At 55.9% G+C, this 15,103-nt stretch overlaps 1 protein-coding gene across 2 annotated transcripts in view; it reads right to left on the bottom strand.

The window, feature by feature from the left end:
• SCUBE3 (signal peptide, CUB domain and EGF like domain containing 3) overlaps positions 1-14,079 on the bottom strand; it is a 31,270-nt gene extending 17,191 nt beyond the window's left edge. For both annotated transcript variants that reach the window (XR_010350566.1, XM_064398791.1), the window contains exons 1-5: positions 13,590-14,079; positions 5,468-5,590; positions 4,402-4,527; positions 1,577-1,711; positions 502-627 (exon numbers count right to left, since the gene is read on the bottom strand). Coding sequence is in view for 1 of the 2 variants with exons in the window: in XM_064398791.1 (XP_064254861.1) it covers positions 502-627; positions 1,577-1,711; positions 4,402-4,527; positions 5,468-5,590; positions 13,590-13,674 (595 nt within the window). In the remaining variant the exon portion in view is untranslated. The remainder of the gene's footprint in view (positions 1-501; positions 628-1,576; positions 1,712-4,401; positions 4,528-5,467; positions 5,591-13,589) is intronic.
• Positions 14,080-15,103: the final 1,024 nt, after the last annotated feature.

Here is a 15,103-nt window from a genome sequence, read left to right as displayed (position 1 = left end):
TTCATCAGCGATTTTACACATTTGCTGCACGCAGCAAATGAGAAACAAAATAAAAATAATTGCATAAACACACACATATCTATTTAATAACCCTGGCACTGCCAGTGGGATGCTGGCAGGAGATCAGACAGGCTGAGAGCACCACAACCCCCAGGGAGAGGATTCCTGCGCTCCTCACATGCCAATTGCACTCTCCTCGTTCACCTCCCCTTTGGAAAGTGAAACACTGGGACAAGAACAGGGGATGCTGAGCCTCTGGGACCCCCTTGAACTGCCATTTCAGCCTGGTCATGTAAGGACACAACACCCCAGAGCAAAGGGGGCTGCCAGAAGCATCGTCTGTATGGGCAACAGAGCTGAGCATGCTGAGCTTCAGGCTCGATGAACCAACTGCTACCAGGGCTCAGGGCTTTGCTGCAGGGGCAGGGGGTGCCTGTGCCATGGGGACAGGGTTAGGGGGTCCCTGGGAGGTGGTATCCCCAGCCCTGCAGTGCTCCTTACGTTTGCAGTCCCGCTGGTTCTTGGTGAGCTCAAAGCCGGGGCGGCACTCGCAGGCGATGCCCCCTTTGGGGGTCTCCCGGCAGATGTGGGCACAGCCATGGTTCTTGTTCATGCAGTTCATGCCTTCTAAAGGAGGAAAGGAAGCGAAGAAATGCTCCAAAAGCTGCTGGCACTGGTCAGCAGTGGCAGAGGGACATCTAAGGTGGGATGGGATGGGGAGTTGATGGCAGTGGGGGAAACCTTGTCAATGAGGACCTTGTGGGGACAGGATAACCCTGGCCAGCTCCTGGCACAGAGCTGCTTGGGAAGGTGGACAAAACCACCTTCAGCCTTTGATTGCCTCCCACCTTGGGTGAGACCCTGCTCCCACATCTCTCGGTGGCTTTAAACCCCACTGAGCTGAGGACCCAGCACCTGCATCCCTGTCCCCAGCAGGAACCACTCATTGTGGCACCAGCAGGAAGGAGCAGCCAGCTCATCCCTCCTGGACACACAAGGGATGGGACACAGGAGATGCCACTGCTCAGCTGTCCTGGGCAGGGTGACATTCCTGGGGAGCTGGAGTGACCAACACAGCTGGGAAGGGGGAAGGAGGAAAGCAAAAACACTCAGCTGGCTTTGCCAAGCAGCAGAGATAAAAATCAGCAGAGACGAAAAAATCTCTCATTTCCTCCTATTTTGGCTCAGAGATTGCTCCAGACGGCAACAATTTAGAGTTGATTCCGAGATGAAGGGCTCGGTGCTGTGCAAGACCTGGCAGGGAAGATGTGTCTCAAGGTGGTGTGAGGACCTCCAGGTCCTTCCATTTACCAGTAAGTTCCTCTGGGCATAGGATTAATGTCCCTGGCTCAGTATTGCTGTGCCTGGACAAGGGACCTGTGGGGCTTTTGCTGCAGGACATTTATCACCTCTCCCAACATGCCTGCCATAGATTCACTTCCAAATCTGCCACACCAAGAACCCAGCAGCAGCAGCTAAACCCAGGCAGGAGAGGCCAGAGCTGACAGAGGACAGAGCTGGCTGATAAACCCAGGGATGGAGGGTGGCCCAGGGCGTGGAAGTGCTGAGCACTGACCTTCGGGGCGCTGGATGCAGGTGTGCTGGTTGTCACTGAGGAAGAAGCCCTCCCGGCAGAAGCACTCGTAGCTGCCCATCATGTTGACACAGGTCTGCTGGCAGCCACCGTTGCCCTCTGAGCACTCGTCCAGGTCTGCAGAGGGAAGGTGGCAGGGGGTGAGCACAGCTGCGTGGCACACCAAGGGGATGGGGACTGGGTGGCACAGATCTGCTTCCCCCCAGCTGGAAGGAAGGGGAATGCTTGACAGGGTGGGGGATGAAGGCAAAGCACGGCAGGAGTGGGCACAGGGATCATACAGCTTGATGACCTCATTTTACAGAAGAGAACACCAGACCACAGAGAAAGGGCTTTGCCTTGTCCCAGAAAACCCAAAGCACCCAGGATGCTCATCCAGGATGCTGGCTGCAGCCGGCCCCTGCTCCCAGCCCCTCAGAGCCTGTCGCCAGCTGGGGATGCCTGCACTTCATTAGGAGGAGCTGGGAAACCTTAGCCCAGAGCAGGGATAATTACTTGTAAGGAGACTCACATCCCCTGCTCTGCTGCTCGGCTGCCCTCACACCTGTTTTGGTTTAACAAGCCAAGGCTGCAAGGGGCTGAGATGTGGCCCCGTGACAGCAGCAGTGCCCTGGCCCCAGGCTGCTCCTGCTCCAGCCCTGCAAAACCTGCATTTAATGAAGACTAACTGCCCATTGCTCTCTCTAGAGGCTTTTTGGGGACAGTGGTGCAAGCTGAACTCACCAGTGCCCTGAGGTGCCAGAGCAACCAGGATGCCGGGCTCGGGCAGAAACAAATCTGTTCTGTGGCTGCCCCTTGCCCCCTCTGCCCACGGGGCTGGGTGATGGTGTCAGGCTGGGAAGCGAGGGGCCCCATGCCAAAGAAAACGTCCTGTGAACTCGAGCGTTGCAGAGCCACGGCTGAGGGGAAAACTGAGCCCTGCAGCATCACCAGGAACGCCGGGAGAGCGGCTGAGCGACGGCACGGCCAGGGGCTCCCAAACAGCCCCCTCCCCACACAGCACACACCCACAGCCCTTGCTTTTGGGTAAAAGGGATGGATAGATGGGTGCCTGAGCAGTGTGGGTGCCCTGCACTGTGCCCCAGCCCCTGGCAAGGCTGAGGGTTCGCTCAGAATTATCAAAGCAGGGCTGCAGCTCTAGCTGGAAGTGCCAGGCAGAGGAGCCCAGGAGCACCCCACAAACTTGCTGTCTTGGAAAGGAGGTGTTGAAAACACCCTCTCACCCACAGGGCAGTGAGGGCTGACACCTGGGCTGCAGCCAGGCACAAAGGGACATCCTCTGCGATGGCAGGAGGCTCGTGGCTTCCTCCAGTGCTCATCCCAGCCAAGCTATGTCCTGCAGATACCAATAACCCTCCTCAAATCCCCCTGCTTAGAACAAGGGCTTAATGTCTTGCAACTTCTCCTTCCAGCTCTGCTCAAAAATGAGGAGGCAGCCATTCAAACCCGATGGCTGAAATGAGACTCCACTTCTCTAATACCTGTTTTATTAAAGGCAACAGAGATGGGCAAAAGCCAGCAGGGCCTGTGTCAGGACGGGGGCTTGAATTCCTGTCCTGGTTCAAAAGGTTGCTCAGGATGGGCAATGCAGGGACTGGTGGTCTCTGGTGGGTACATACCCTGAGCCCTCTCCAGCTCAGCTCCTGCCCATGGCACTGGCAAAGCCTGGGCACTACACGCTGCTTTGCTCTACTTCTCTTTCTTTTGCCTCAAAGGGGATGCAGGCAGGTCGGATCGGGATCAGAGATGAGATGCTGGGATGAGCTAAGGAAGGGCTCAAGGTAGGAGCCAGCATGCTCCCCCCAGATCCCTGCCTGGCCGGCTGCTCCCCAGCCATCTCCATCCCCTCCCACCCAACTCTGTAAACACATGACGTCCAGCTTTCCTTTCTTCTCCTCGGGCTCATCCTCCCCCGGGAGAGGAAGGCAGAGCCAGCCGCCCGCCCGCGCCTCCTCCCAGCTGTGTAAATCTCCCCCCTCCCCGAGGAGGCTGCAAAGATCCCGGTGATGGTGCTTAATGCAAAGCGTATGTGTCCATAATCCCTTCCCCCTCCTCCTCCTCCCAGTGATGAGCTCATTAATGACCCCTCTGCAGACGCTAATTGGAAAATAGCATGAGCTGCAGGCAGCGGGGAGGCGGCGGCCCCGTGCCCCGCAGCTCCCACCGCGGATGCCGCGGGAGGAAGCGGGTGACGGGCGCGGGCAGCGCGATGGGCCCCGGGGCTCCGACGGGAGCCTTGGCTCCGCCGCGGCCGGATGGAGCTCGGGGCGGTGGGAAGTAGCGGGGAGGATGCACGGCCGCTCCGTAGGCAGATGCCGGGTTTGTCTTGGCCCGGGGATTATTTATCCATCCCTTCGCTGGTTCCCATCCCCACCACCATATTTGCTATTAACTCATCTATTTTGGCAGGTGCAGGGCTGACCTCAAGCACGAGCGGAGCGAGCGGCAGGGCCTGGCTGAGCTGGTCCTGCTCTCGGCAGCGGCACAGAGCTGCTGGCCTGGCTCTTGCCGTGGCAGGACAGGGCTGTGGGGAGCTTGTTCCCCACCCCACAACTCCAGTTTTGCCTCACCCCAACCCTCCCAGTCTACACAGAGTGAATTTTCCTCCCAGCATGGAGCATCCTCCCTCGGCATCACCGCGATGTAACAGGGAGCAATCCTGTCCCCAGCGAGCCACTGCAGCACAGGACATGCCTGAGTGCCACCACGGCTCTACAGCAGATCTGGGGGCGTTGTGTGCTGGGAAGTGCCCACCAAGGGAAGCCAGCAGGTGGGTGCTGAGGAGCTGCGGGGCTGACATCCCTCACCCAGGCAGTTGTGGCCGTCGTGTGCCAGGCGGAAGCCGTCGTAGCAGGTGCAGCGGTAGTTGCCCGGGATGTTGACGCACTCGTGCACGCAGCCCGCGTTGTCCTCCCGCTCACACTCGTCAACGTCTGCAGAGGAGAAGGGCAGGAGAGCTGCAGGGCTGCCCCGGGTGCTGCCCACCACGGGTGCTGCTCCCCAGCTCCAGCACCTTTGCCATCCGGGTAATGTGCCCTGGGGGCTTCTGCTCTCTCGGCCTATTCCAGCAGCAGGTCCTCAGCTCCATTTTCACCTGCAGCATCCCTCCAGAGTCTACAAAATCATCCCCACTCTCCCCAGTCTGGATGCTGGAGCCCCAGCTACCCCAGTGTCTCACAGCTTTCGCTTGGGAACCTCCTGGGATTTCCCAGGGTGCTGGCAGAGCAGCCCGTCTCCATGGCAAAGCCCTGCAGTGCCTGGAGCACTTTAATCCCTCTGCTATTTGTACTCGGCCCATCCTGACCCTGAACCTGCTTCCAGCTGGGAATTTTTCCCCTGCCCAAGCCTGCTTTCCTGCTGCTGCTGCCTCAAGGAGCCCATTTTCTTTCCATTCCCTTCTCAGTTTTTTCTATATATAGATATAAGCCTAGCCTATATCAATATCTAGATTTACACCTATATCTACATCTAAATTGATTTCTACACCATCTATGCACTGTTTCTATGTCTTATTTTTAAGTTTGTGTTTTAGCGGCTAACACAGTTCTGCAGCCCCAGGGTCAGAAATCCTGCAGGAAAATAAGCCCAGCTTTGTTTAAAACAAGCTCCATGTGACCCTCCAAGGGCAGCCCCAGCCATGTCAGGACAATGGCTGCCAGCATCACCAGCAAGGACAGCCAGAGCCCTCTCTGTCCCCATGCACTGTCAACAGGCCAGGAATTTGGGGCAGAAGAGGGGAATGAAAGGTTTACAGTGGGCCAGGGTGAACAAGGGGCTGCTTTGCACGGGCCAGGGCTGACGAGCCACTGCTGGCCTCTGGCCTGCTGGGGCTGTCACCCAGCAGGACTGGCTCTGCCACTGGCGTGTCCCTACCTTTGCAGTGCTTCCCGTCCCCGGTGTAGCCGGACTTGCAGATGCACTTGTAGGACTTGGGGGTGTTCTGGCAGATGGCATCGATGTGGCAGTTGTCAGTGCCCTCCACGCACTCGTCAACATCTGCAAGAGGACACGTGAGGGAGCAAAGGGGAGAGCCTAGGAGCTCCACCCATGTCCCCACAGGAGCCACCACCCCAGGTGACAGATCCCAGCAGCCTCTGGCTCATCAAGCAGCCCTGATGATGGGCTCTGGACATGGTGAATCACTGGGTCCACTCCCAAACAGCACAACCTGTGTCCCCTCTCGGACATGTCACCCTGAGACTCCCTGGCCCTTTCATGTGTCTGATGATAGGAAATGCTGCTCCAGCACTCCTAGTCCAGGCTGGAGCCAGCCCAGGCAGAGGTAAAGGTCTCTGTCTCCAATTAGCTGTTTCCTGAGCCGACCAGGCACCCAAATAATCGTCATCACTTTCTATTCTTAGGTGCCAAGGAATGTGCATGAATTAGCAGGGACCACGCTAAATAAATCTGGGAGCCAGGAGTGAGAAGCAGGAGGGAGAACTGGGAAAACACCAGGGCTTCCACGGGGATATGGACAAAATTTGCATCGTCCCCATCCCCCTTTGCCCCTCAACCCCCTTCTCTGGGATGCAGTGCTGTGGTACCCAGGACATCACATCCAGAGCTCCACGTGCTGGCAATGGCCTCAAGCAGCAATGCCCAAGGGTTTGCTGTGACAGGAGGCCGTGGGAGTGGAGGTTTTAATGGTATTTGGGAAACGGAGCAGCCTCAAGCACGTGGAGTGGAGGTTTGCGAGCAAAAGGCTGTTCAGCTGGCTCTCACTGCTCTGGCAGGCAGGGAGATGTGGTGCCCTGGAGTGGGCACATCCCCTCCATGACTGCAGTGCCCGAGATCAGGCTGCTGAGGGGCAGGTGGGGCTGAGCATCACCCACAGCCCCCAGGTACGGGCAGGGCTCCCAGAGCAGCCCAGGCTCCAGCTCCACGTGGGGAGCATCAGCCCTGCTCCTGGAGGGATCTGCCTCCACCTCCTCTCACGGGAATAGGAAGCTTCTCACTGGGGAAGGGGGACCTGAGAGTCCCTCCAGCTTCCCTGTATCCCCTCAGGAGGAGCGTGAGGCTTCAAAGCTCTCAGCTCCGTTTAAAACACTGCTCATCAGCAGCCCCAGGAACAGAAGTGCTCCAGGTCCAGGAGCTCCCCAGGGACCCAAAACATCCCTGCAGGCAGCGGGTGGGCAGGCAGCCCTGCAGCCATGGCCACAGGAGCCCCAGCCCTGTGGCCACCCCGGCGGCTCTGTGGGAGATGTGAGTCACCCGGGAGGAGGAGGAGGAGGAGAGCTTTGTCCCTGCATCAGGGAGGCGGCACGTGCCTGCGCATTGTATAAATATTTACAGCCCGCATTCATATTTGTTATTTGACATTAGCCATGGCCCGCGGCCACCACGACCTCCCTTGGGCCATTAATCACCAGCTGGAGGCTGACCCACCACGGTGGGGACGTCAGGGACTGCACGGGGACCAGGGCCCTGCTCCTGGCTGGCACCTACAGCAGCCGTGGCACCACGGTGCTGCGGCCACCCCAGCACCCATCCCTGCCTGTGCCAGGGCACCCATGGGCCACTTGTCCCTCTGGGGAGCTGAGTGTGGCTGTTCAGCATCCCAGTGACTTCAAATCAGGCTCCTGCATCCCCCACTGCGCTCCCAGAGGGGAGGTGGTGGCACTGGAGCAGGGGGATGGGGGGGATGCCAAGCGCTGGCCACAATGGGCATGGGAACTCAGCAGCAGCAAAGCTGATGCTGACCCAAATCTACTGAATCTGCAGATCCTGGGCCCCTTCAGGTGTTCCCCCGAAGTTACAAATCACCTTGTGATGCTTTGAGTCATGGTGCCAGGGTGACAGTTTTAGGTCTGGCACCCCGGGCACCCACCCGGGCACCCAAAGAGTACAGACCATCCATCAACCCCCATCTCCTTCCCCTCAAAACGCTCAGAACATGAAGCATCCACCAGGCATAAATCACATCATTGAAACTTTCCCAGCCTTTTGCCAGGAATCTCACTTTTGGGGGAATTTTATTTCCTATTTACTTTTCCTTCTGCACTCTCAAACTCAAGACCACAAGCAACATGCATGGGGCACTGAATGCACCTCTGGCCCTCTCCCACTCACACATGTGTAGCATCTTTTTTTTGTCTATCTTTTTTCCTTTTTCCCATCCTGTAACTTCAAAAGTTGTCTAACTTTGGAAAGATTACACAGCAGCAAAAGTACAAAAGAAAACATTATCAGTTTTCCACTCTAATTTTTCCAAAGCTAGAGTCATTCTGAAAGGTTGCAGGATTCTAAAAAAAAAAAAGAAAAAAAAAAAAGAAAAAAAAAAAGAAAATAAAAACTCCAAAAAGTGTGTTTGTGGGAAGAGTGAATAAATACCCTCCTGGGCACTCCAGGAGCCGTCCTGGGATTGGCAAAGATCCCAATTTTAGAATGCTGAAATTCTGGCTCCTCAGTATCCTTCAGAAATGATGTAGTGAATTAAAGTAAAACCCTCTGAAAAACTCAGTTTTTAGCATTTTTGTCAATGCAAGCAGCATTTTCCCATGAAAGGGAAGGTTTTCTCTCAGGCCAGCCCGTTTTTCTGCAGGAGAATTTCCTCCATCCAAAAAGCTGCCTGTGGCCTCGCTGCAGGTGCTCTGAGCTGCTGCCACCATGTGAGAGGGTTCATCTCCAACACAAGTGAAGATTTAATTTTTTTTTTAAATAAAAACCCCTTACTGATGCTCCTGTCCCTATTTGCCCTCAGCAGTTCCTCGCTGGGGTGTGCCCTGCTTGTCCCCCTACTCCAGGGGTCCTGCTCCATTCAAGGTCCCAAATCCAGGTGGGATTTTTAGAGGGTTTCCCAATCCCCCTGCAAACCCATACCCCTACACCCCCTCCACTTCTCCCTTCCCCAAATAATCAAACCCCACCGTTTTTCACCCCAAACTGCCTGAAAGGAGCCCAAACCGGATTTCGCAGATGGGCATGCCTCAAACAGGCAATTCTGCACCGGGAATCTGCTTTGGATGAAGATGTTGGGTCTCGCTGGGGACCACATCTCCCCGGGGCCGAGCGGGGCTCCTCGGAGGGCAGCAGCATCCCCGGCGGGGCACGGGGAAGGGCAGGAGGTTGCGGCTCGCCCCGCGCCTCGGGCCATGTTTTTTATTCCGTTGTGGGTGGGATTTTCCAGCGCTGGCTGTTGGGCCCCGTTCCGCTCCAGCTGCAGCTTTATTCTCCATTTCAAAGGCAGCGGAGGCAGACGGTTTCAACGCCACTGCCATTTCGAGCGTGCCAAAAGCGGGGGGACCGCCACCTCCCCGGTGGCACCCAAGGGAGCCGAGGGGCTTTGGCACCTCTGTGCCCTGCGGTGTCACTCCCGACAGCGGGTACGGGCAGAAAGCAGCAGCTCGTATATTTTTAGAGCCTGGATTCAGGCTCTTTCCTCACTTCCTTATGTTGTTTAAAAAAAAAAAAAAATTAATAAAAGATGGTTTTAGCCCTAGGCCAAAAGTTCTAATAAATATGAGGAGGGGGGGTGAGACAGGACAGCGAAAACTGGCCTGAAAAATCCTAAACAAACAAACCCACTATCCTTTTTCCCCTCTCCTGCAAGTGCTTCAGCTTTTTCTACAAATTAATTTTATTCTTTGTTTTTATATAGGCATATATATTAACAGCCTGTCTGTATGGGGATGTGTGTGTAGCTGTTGGCAGACATGCGGAGTTTCCACTCGGCCTTAATGCCAAATTAAAGCTTTATAACTTCAGTAGCTCCTTTTACCAGGGTATTAATAACCACCTCAGACACTGTGGTGCAGTTTATTAATCATTTGTTCGTCAGGGAGCTTGCAGGGGTGACTCGTGCTGCACCACAGCAGGACTGGCTCAGGGCACGGCCACGGGCACTGGCAGCCCCTGGGAGGGGATGTGGGCCAGGAGAGGGAGGAGATGCTCTGCAGGGCAGCCTTCTGTGCTAAACAAGTGTCATCTGCACTCAGAGCTCCTGACTCAGGGGCTGGGTGATGTCCTGCTGCCAGGATGGGGGTCCCTGGGCAGGTACCTGTGCTCAGGATGGCTCAGAGGGGATGTCTGCATCTCACCCTGCAATGCAGACCCCTGCACAGCCCCGTGCCCTGCACATCCACCCAGCTTTCCCAAAAGCAGGTGGGACACAGGGGGTGCAGCCCCAGCCCTTGGCCCTGTGCAATGATGGAGTACAGGAGGAGGAGGAACCACAAATCACAGCGAGGACCTGGGGCCATTCCCAGCCTGGTGACCCTCCTGCCCAACACCCAGACCCTGCCCTATATCCCTTACCATGGGTTTTGCTTCCCCAAAGCTGTTAATGACCCAAAAAAGAGCTTTTTTATCCCCCTCACTTATGCTTGCCACGGCCAGGAGGGCAGAGCCAGGCTGAGCTGTCCATCCTCTGCAGCAGCCCAGGTCATCCTGATGGATCCCAGCTCCACCACCATTCCCTGGGTAGGAAATGTTCCCTCCACCTCCATCCCACCTCCTTGTGCCAACCCTGGACACTTCAACCCAATTCCATCAAATCCCACAGAGGGCTTGGTGCTCCACACCAGCAGCCTGTTCATCTCCCCATGGAAATGTCATTGCTGTTGTTGTTCCTTTGACTTTTTGGACTGACCCAGCCTTGCCTTAAAAAATGTGTTTGTTTTTTGCTCTGGGAGCAACAATCTCAAGATCTCCAGCGGGGACACAGCCTCTCCAAAACACAGCCAGGCATCCTCCAGTGCTGCCAGACAGAGCAAACTTTATTTGCCATCCCAGGCTTCTCCTAAAGCCTCTCAGGGGACTTAGAATTTTGAAAGTGAAGGCTAAGGTCAATCATGCATACTATTTTCCTAAACTGAGTACTCTGGTGTGGCTGCCTGCGAAGGAAAAAAACCTATATAAAAATAAAAGACAAGAACCCCCAAACTCCTGAGCAGTTTGGAGAGAGCAATACATGGGCACTGGAAGACTCAAGGTGTCTGAATATTTATACTCCAGTTGGCAGTTACAAAAAAACTCTTCTTCCCTCCTTCCTACCCACCCCCTCCCCTTTTTTAATCTCGGTACAGGCATGTTAGACGTCCTCAGTCAAAGATCTCCTTTGAACTGTGTATGTGAAATGTTTACAGTTTTACATTTCATATTTCAGCGGGGCGGAGGGGACAGGCACAACAGTCACACACTGTGAATGCTGGAGAGGTAGGAAGGCAGAGGCCAAGGGGGAGGAGGTTTGGCTGCAGTGGGAGGGGAATCAAACAGCATCTCCACGCTGCAATTGGAAAATTTTAGACTCCTTAAAAAAATACAGAAAAATAATCCCTGGCGGTGTGGGCTTTGCAGGTGCATCGCAGCACACGTGGGACAGTGGCCAGGAGGGCTGGTGTCACCATCAACCAGCCAGTGCCAGTGGGCTGGGCTGAGGCTCTCATCCCCCCCAGGACCCTGAGCTGGGGTCGTGGGAATGCCAGGGGCTGCAAACTGGGGTGCTGGGGTCTCCCAGGGATGGGCAGATGCTGCCTCTCCCTCCTGGCCCCACAGCACAGCAGCATCAGGGGATGTGTAATCAGCTGCAGGGGAAAGTGGCAAACCCTGGGATGTGTTCCCAGTGATGAGGGTGCTGCCAGAGGGGCTGGCACTGCCCAGGAGGGCTCAGAGCTGCCAGGCCCTGGGCTCTCCCAGCACCAGGGAGGGACTGATGCTGGCAGACAGCAGGCAAGGGCACTGCTCCACCAAGAGCAGGAGCTCAGGACAAACTCTTCTGTCTGGAAGGCTGTGGACGGACTGACAGACAAGAGGTTGGGGCTGGGGGTGTTATTATGTACCCAAAACCCAGAGGGGTGGTGGGCACAGCAGCACGTGGGCAGCTTGGCCTGCGGACTGCAGATGTGTCAGGAGCCTCCCCATGGTTATTTAGATTTATACTGCCAGTTCTCCTCTTGAAAGCTTCCTAGCCCTAAGCTGACTCCACAGCCAGCCAGGTCTACTGGCAGACACCCTCCAGGCCCAGCAGCCAGCTCTCTAAATCCTTCCTTCCCCACAGACTAAACTTTCTGGGGTAACTCAGTACAAGAAATGAGCTGGCAAGCCCGACCCACGACACAATGTTATCCCATCAAGAAAAGAGAGATGGGACAGGAGCCCTTCCCAGCCTGTGAGTCACCTGGCAAGGGTGGCTGTCCCTCAAAAGGACAAAGATTTCGGGGTGATGTGTGCCCCATCCTTGGCGTGTCACCTGCCACACACACCTGATGCTTTTGAGAAACGTCCCAGGCACACAGAGCGGGTTCAAAGAGCTCAGTGACAGTCAGAAAACCCAGGAGACAGCAGGTTCTGAGGAGAGGCACATCTTGTACCTGCCATCAGTGATGCCCATGAGTTCAGCCTCATCCAGAAAGGACCACCAGCACCAGGCCCACCCCTGCCCAGAGTCCTCGCAGCCCCCCAGACACCAACCTTTGCCTCTCTGCAGACACGTCCCCTCCCCAGCCCACAGAAGCCCCAGCTGCAGCCTCAGGGATCAGCTCTCCAAGCTGGGCACCCGGGAGGAGCCAGCGCTGTCCCGGGCGCACGGCGGGCGATGAAGGCACGATGGAGCTCACCTCTCTCCACCCCCACTCCACCCCTCTCCTTCCCTGAAGGGATCTGTCAAGTCTCTGCACGATGGAATTTCACTTTGCTATTTTAATGCAATTCTGGCTCAGGCTTAAATGGAACTGGAAACCAAAAGGCCTTAATAAATAAATATTATGATAAGAAATGAAAGCAATGCATACACTCAAGATAATTTGAGGGGGGATAAAAACCTAAGCATTCCTTTCTGTGCCTAAATCATAAAGCTTTCTGTGAAGCTGGACGCCTTCTCACCAAACCTTTGCCCTGGAAAATCTCTCCTGCTTGCCCAGGCTGCCCTCCGGAGAAGTCGCCTATTGTTTTAGAAACACTTTGAGCCAGATAAGACAATAGCCTTGAAATTCCTTCTAACTTTGTCGGTGACAGGGCTCGGGCGACCACGCGCGTGGCTGGAACCCTCCTCAGAGAGCTCTTTCGTTGTAGCCTGCGCTCCGAGGTTCATTCACACACATTTCATCTCACCGTCCGCGCAAACAGCGCGGCTGCCACAACGGCACAGCCACAGAAACCTTGCGTGCTACGGAAAGAAAAAGAGAAAACCCGACAGATTGCACAGATAGCCAAGGAGAAATGAAGAATGAAGGAGAAAACCCCCTTTGAGACAGCCAACAGGATCATGTGTAGGGCTGTGTGTGCTGTGTGCGCGCTCCGGCGCGCGTGTAGAGAAAAAATCTGAGCTAAATATAGAGGTGCTGTAGAAAAGCGAAGGTATAGATAGTCCATACATAAAGCTCCGTGTGTACGTCTGGGAAGGGGAGGCTCTGCCTCAACACGGGAGTTGTGAAACAGAAAACCCAAAGTTGATAAGGATGGGACATACCTCTCTCTCCACGAGATAGGGAAAGAGCTCCCTTAATTTTCAGGCTTAGCTGTGCTCAGCTACCTGAAGTTTCCCAACATCTGAGACTCCCCCGTGCCCATGTGAAGTCCCCGAGCACAGATGCAGCCTCTCGGCGTTATCAACGCCTGCTCCGCCATCCCTGCCCTCCAGCCCAGCCCGGAGCAGCCTCCTCGCCCACACTGCTGCCCTGGGAGCCCCACTCACAGACACAAAACCAGCAGAGCCCCCCAAGCCTCTCCAAACAGCCACATTTTGCCTGTGATGGATGCAGACTTGTCTGCCCACCCCAGTTTTCTGCCCCTGCACCCCCTGCCTTGAGATAAAGAGTCCAAACCAAAAGAACTAAAGTCTAAGAAACGCAACTCATCAAAGAGTTTACAAACCCAACCCCAGTTCCAAGGCAGTAGGCGAGAATATCTGCAAGCGACATTTAAAATCCCCTCCACTGTTTGTTGTTACTGCTGCTGCCTTCTCCAGCCTGCACTTAAACCCCAGCTCTAACGAGGAGATCCGGCTGCCCAATCCACACATCAAACAGCAAACCTTCGAGCAGGGAAGATTTTCTCTTACCTTGACTGGCTTTATTTGCCAGCGTGTTTCCAGAGTGGAGGAGAAAGAAAAGGATGGAAAATCCAGCAATCTGCAAAGCTCCCATTGCAATCCCAGTCTGCAGGGAGGAGCGGGGGCAAGAAGGGGGATTTCTAGTGCTTTAAAGGAAACAAGGGGCTGAGCATGCGAAGGAAAATCAAAGGGAGGAAGGGGCTCTCTCCTTGCCGTGTGTGAGACAGAGGGAGGGAAGGGAACTGAACTGATGGAAAAAGCTGCTCTGGGTTCAGTTTGGGGCTCTTGGTGTTGCTGAAGAGGAGAGAGCGAGGGAGGGAGACCCAGGGCAGTTGGAGGAAAGTGGACTCTATCGCCCTCTCTCTGGCGGCTGCTCTGATCCCTTCTCCTCCTTTTTTTTTCCCTTAAATAATCCCAGCCAATTCCAGTTTTGCAAGAGCAGCAGCAGCAGGAGCAGGAGCAGCAGTGCTGGAGGGGGGAAGCAGGCGCCTTGCCCTGGTGCTGGGGACCTGGGAAAGGGGAGTGGAAAGGAGAGCCCCATCCAAGCAACGCCCTTTTTCTCTCTCCCAGCCTTTCTTTCTTTCTTTCTATTTGGCTTTGGTTACTCCTTCACGGCTCCCCCCCTCGCACCCCCAAGGCTGGGCTTTGCCTGCAGGAATTTACAGTCTGCGCTGAAGGAGAAGGGCCAGTAGCCATGGAGACTGCTTCCCTGGGAGCAGGGAGGTCAGGCGGAGACCATGGGCGATCAATGCATCAATGCAAAGCCCCCCGCAACCCCCAGACCCACCCCGCACCTCGCAGCCCCCTCGGCCAGCCGAGGGCTTGGGGTGGTGGCAAGGGGAGGGGGGCCAGGGGGAGGCGTATGGCATGGGAAAAGGCAAGGGGTGGGAAAGAAAAGGACAAGGGAAAAAAATAGATCGAATTAAAAAACCCGAGAGTTTGCAGATGGCACGACCCGGCTGGGCTTGGTGGCTTTTGGAGGGTCTTGGGGTGCTGGGCAGGGGGGAACAGGGCTGGAGAGCAGCTCTGCTGGCTGCCCTGGGAGGTGGGAGGAGGACTGGAAACGAGGGTGGAGGGGGAAGAGAAAGACCTTTCTGAAATGTTCAGTGTTTTTTTGTTTGCTGGCGGGACCTTGTCACAGCCCGGCCCCCGGAGCTGGGGGCACCCAGGGAGGCAGGGGGACCCCTGCCCCACCCCGTGACCATCCTGGTGCTGGGAGCTGCTGGCACCATCTCTCTTCCGGGGTGTTCCTGCTCCCTGAGCCAGGAGAGGCATCGCCAGCCAGGAAACTGCAGCGGGAGATTAAGGCTGGAGCCAGGAGCGGGATGGGGAGGAAGGTGTGCGGTGATTCCACCTGACAGCCCCAGTGGGCATTGTGCCCACAGGCTCATCCTGCCCGTGGCTCCCTCCCAGCCCACTGTGCTGCCCCTACCCCCGCCCGAACCCCCTTTTGTCCTAATAACCCCTCAAGATTGACAAAGGGGCTGGAGGCAGTGGGAAATGTCCAGCAAACCAAAGCACCC

Source organism: Passer domesticus, chromosome 25 (assembly GCF_036417665.1).
Source record: "Passer domesticus isolate bPasDom1 chromosome 25, bPasDom1.hap1, whole genome shotgun sequence".
Classification (NCBI taxonomy): domain Eukaryota; kingdom Metazoa; phylum Chordata; class Aves; order Passeriformes; family Passeridae; genus Passer; species Passer domesticus.
The sequence above is the reverse complement of the archived record's forward strand: the minus strand, read 5'-3'. Positions and strand labels throughout refer to the sequence as shown.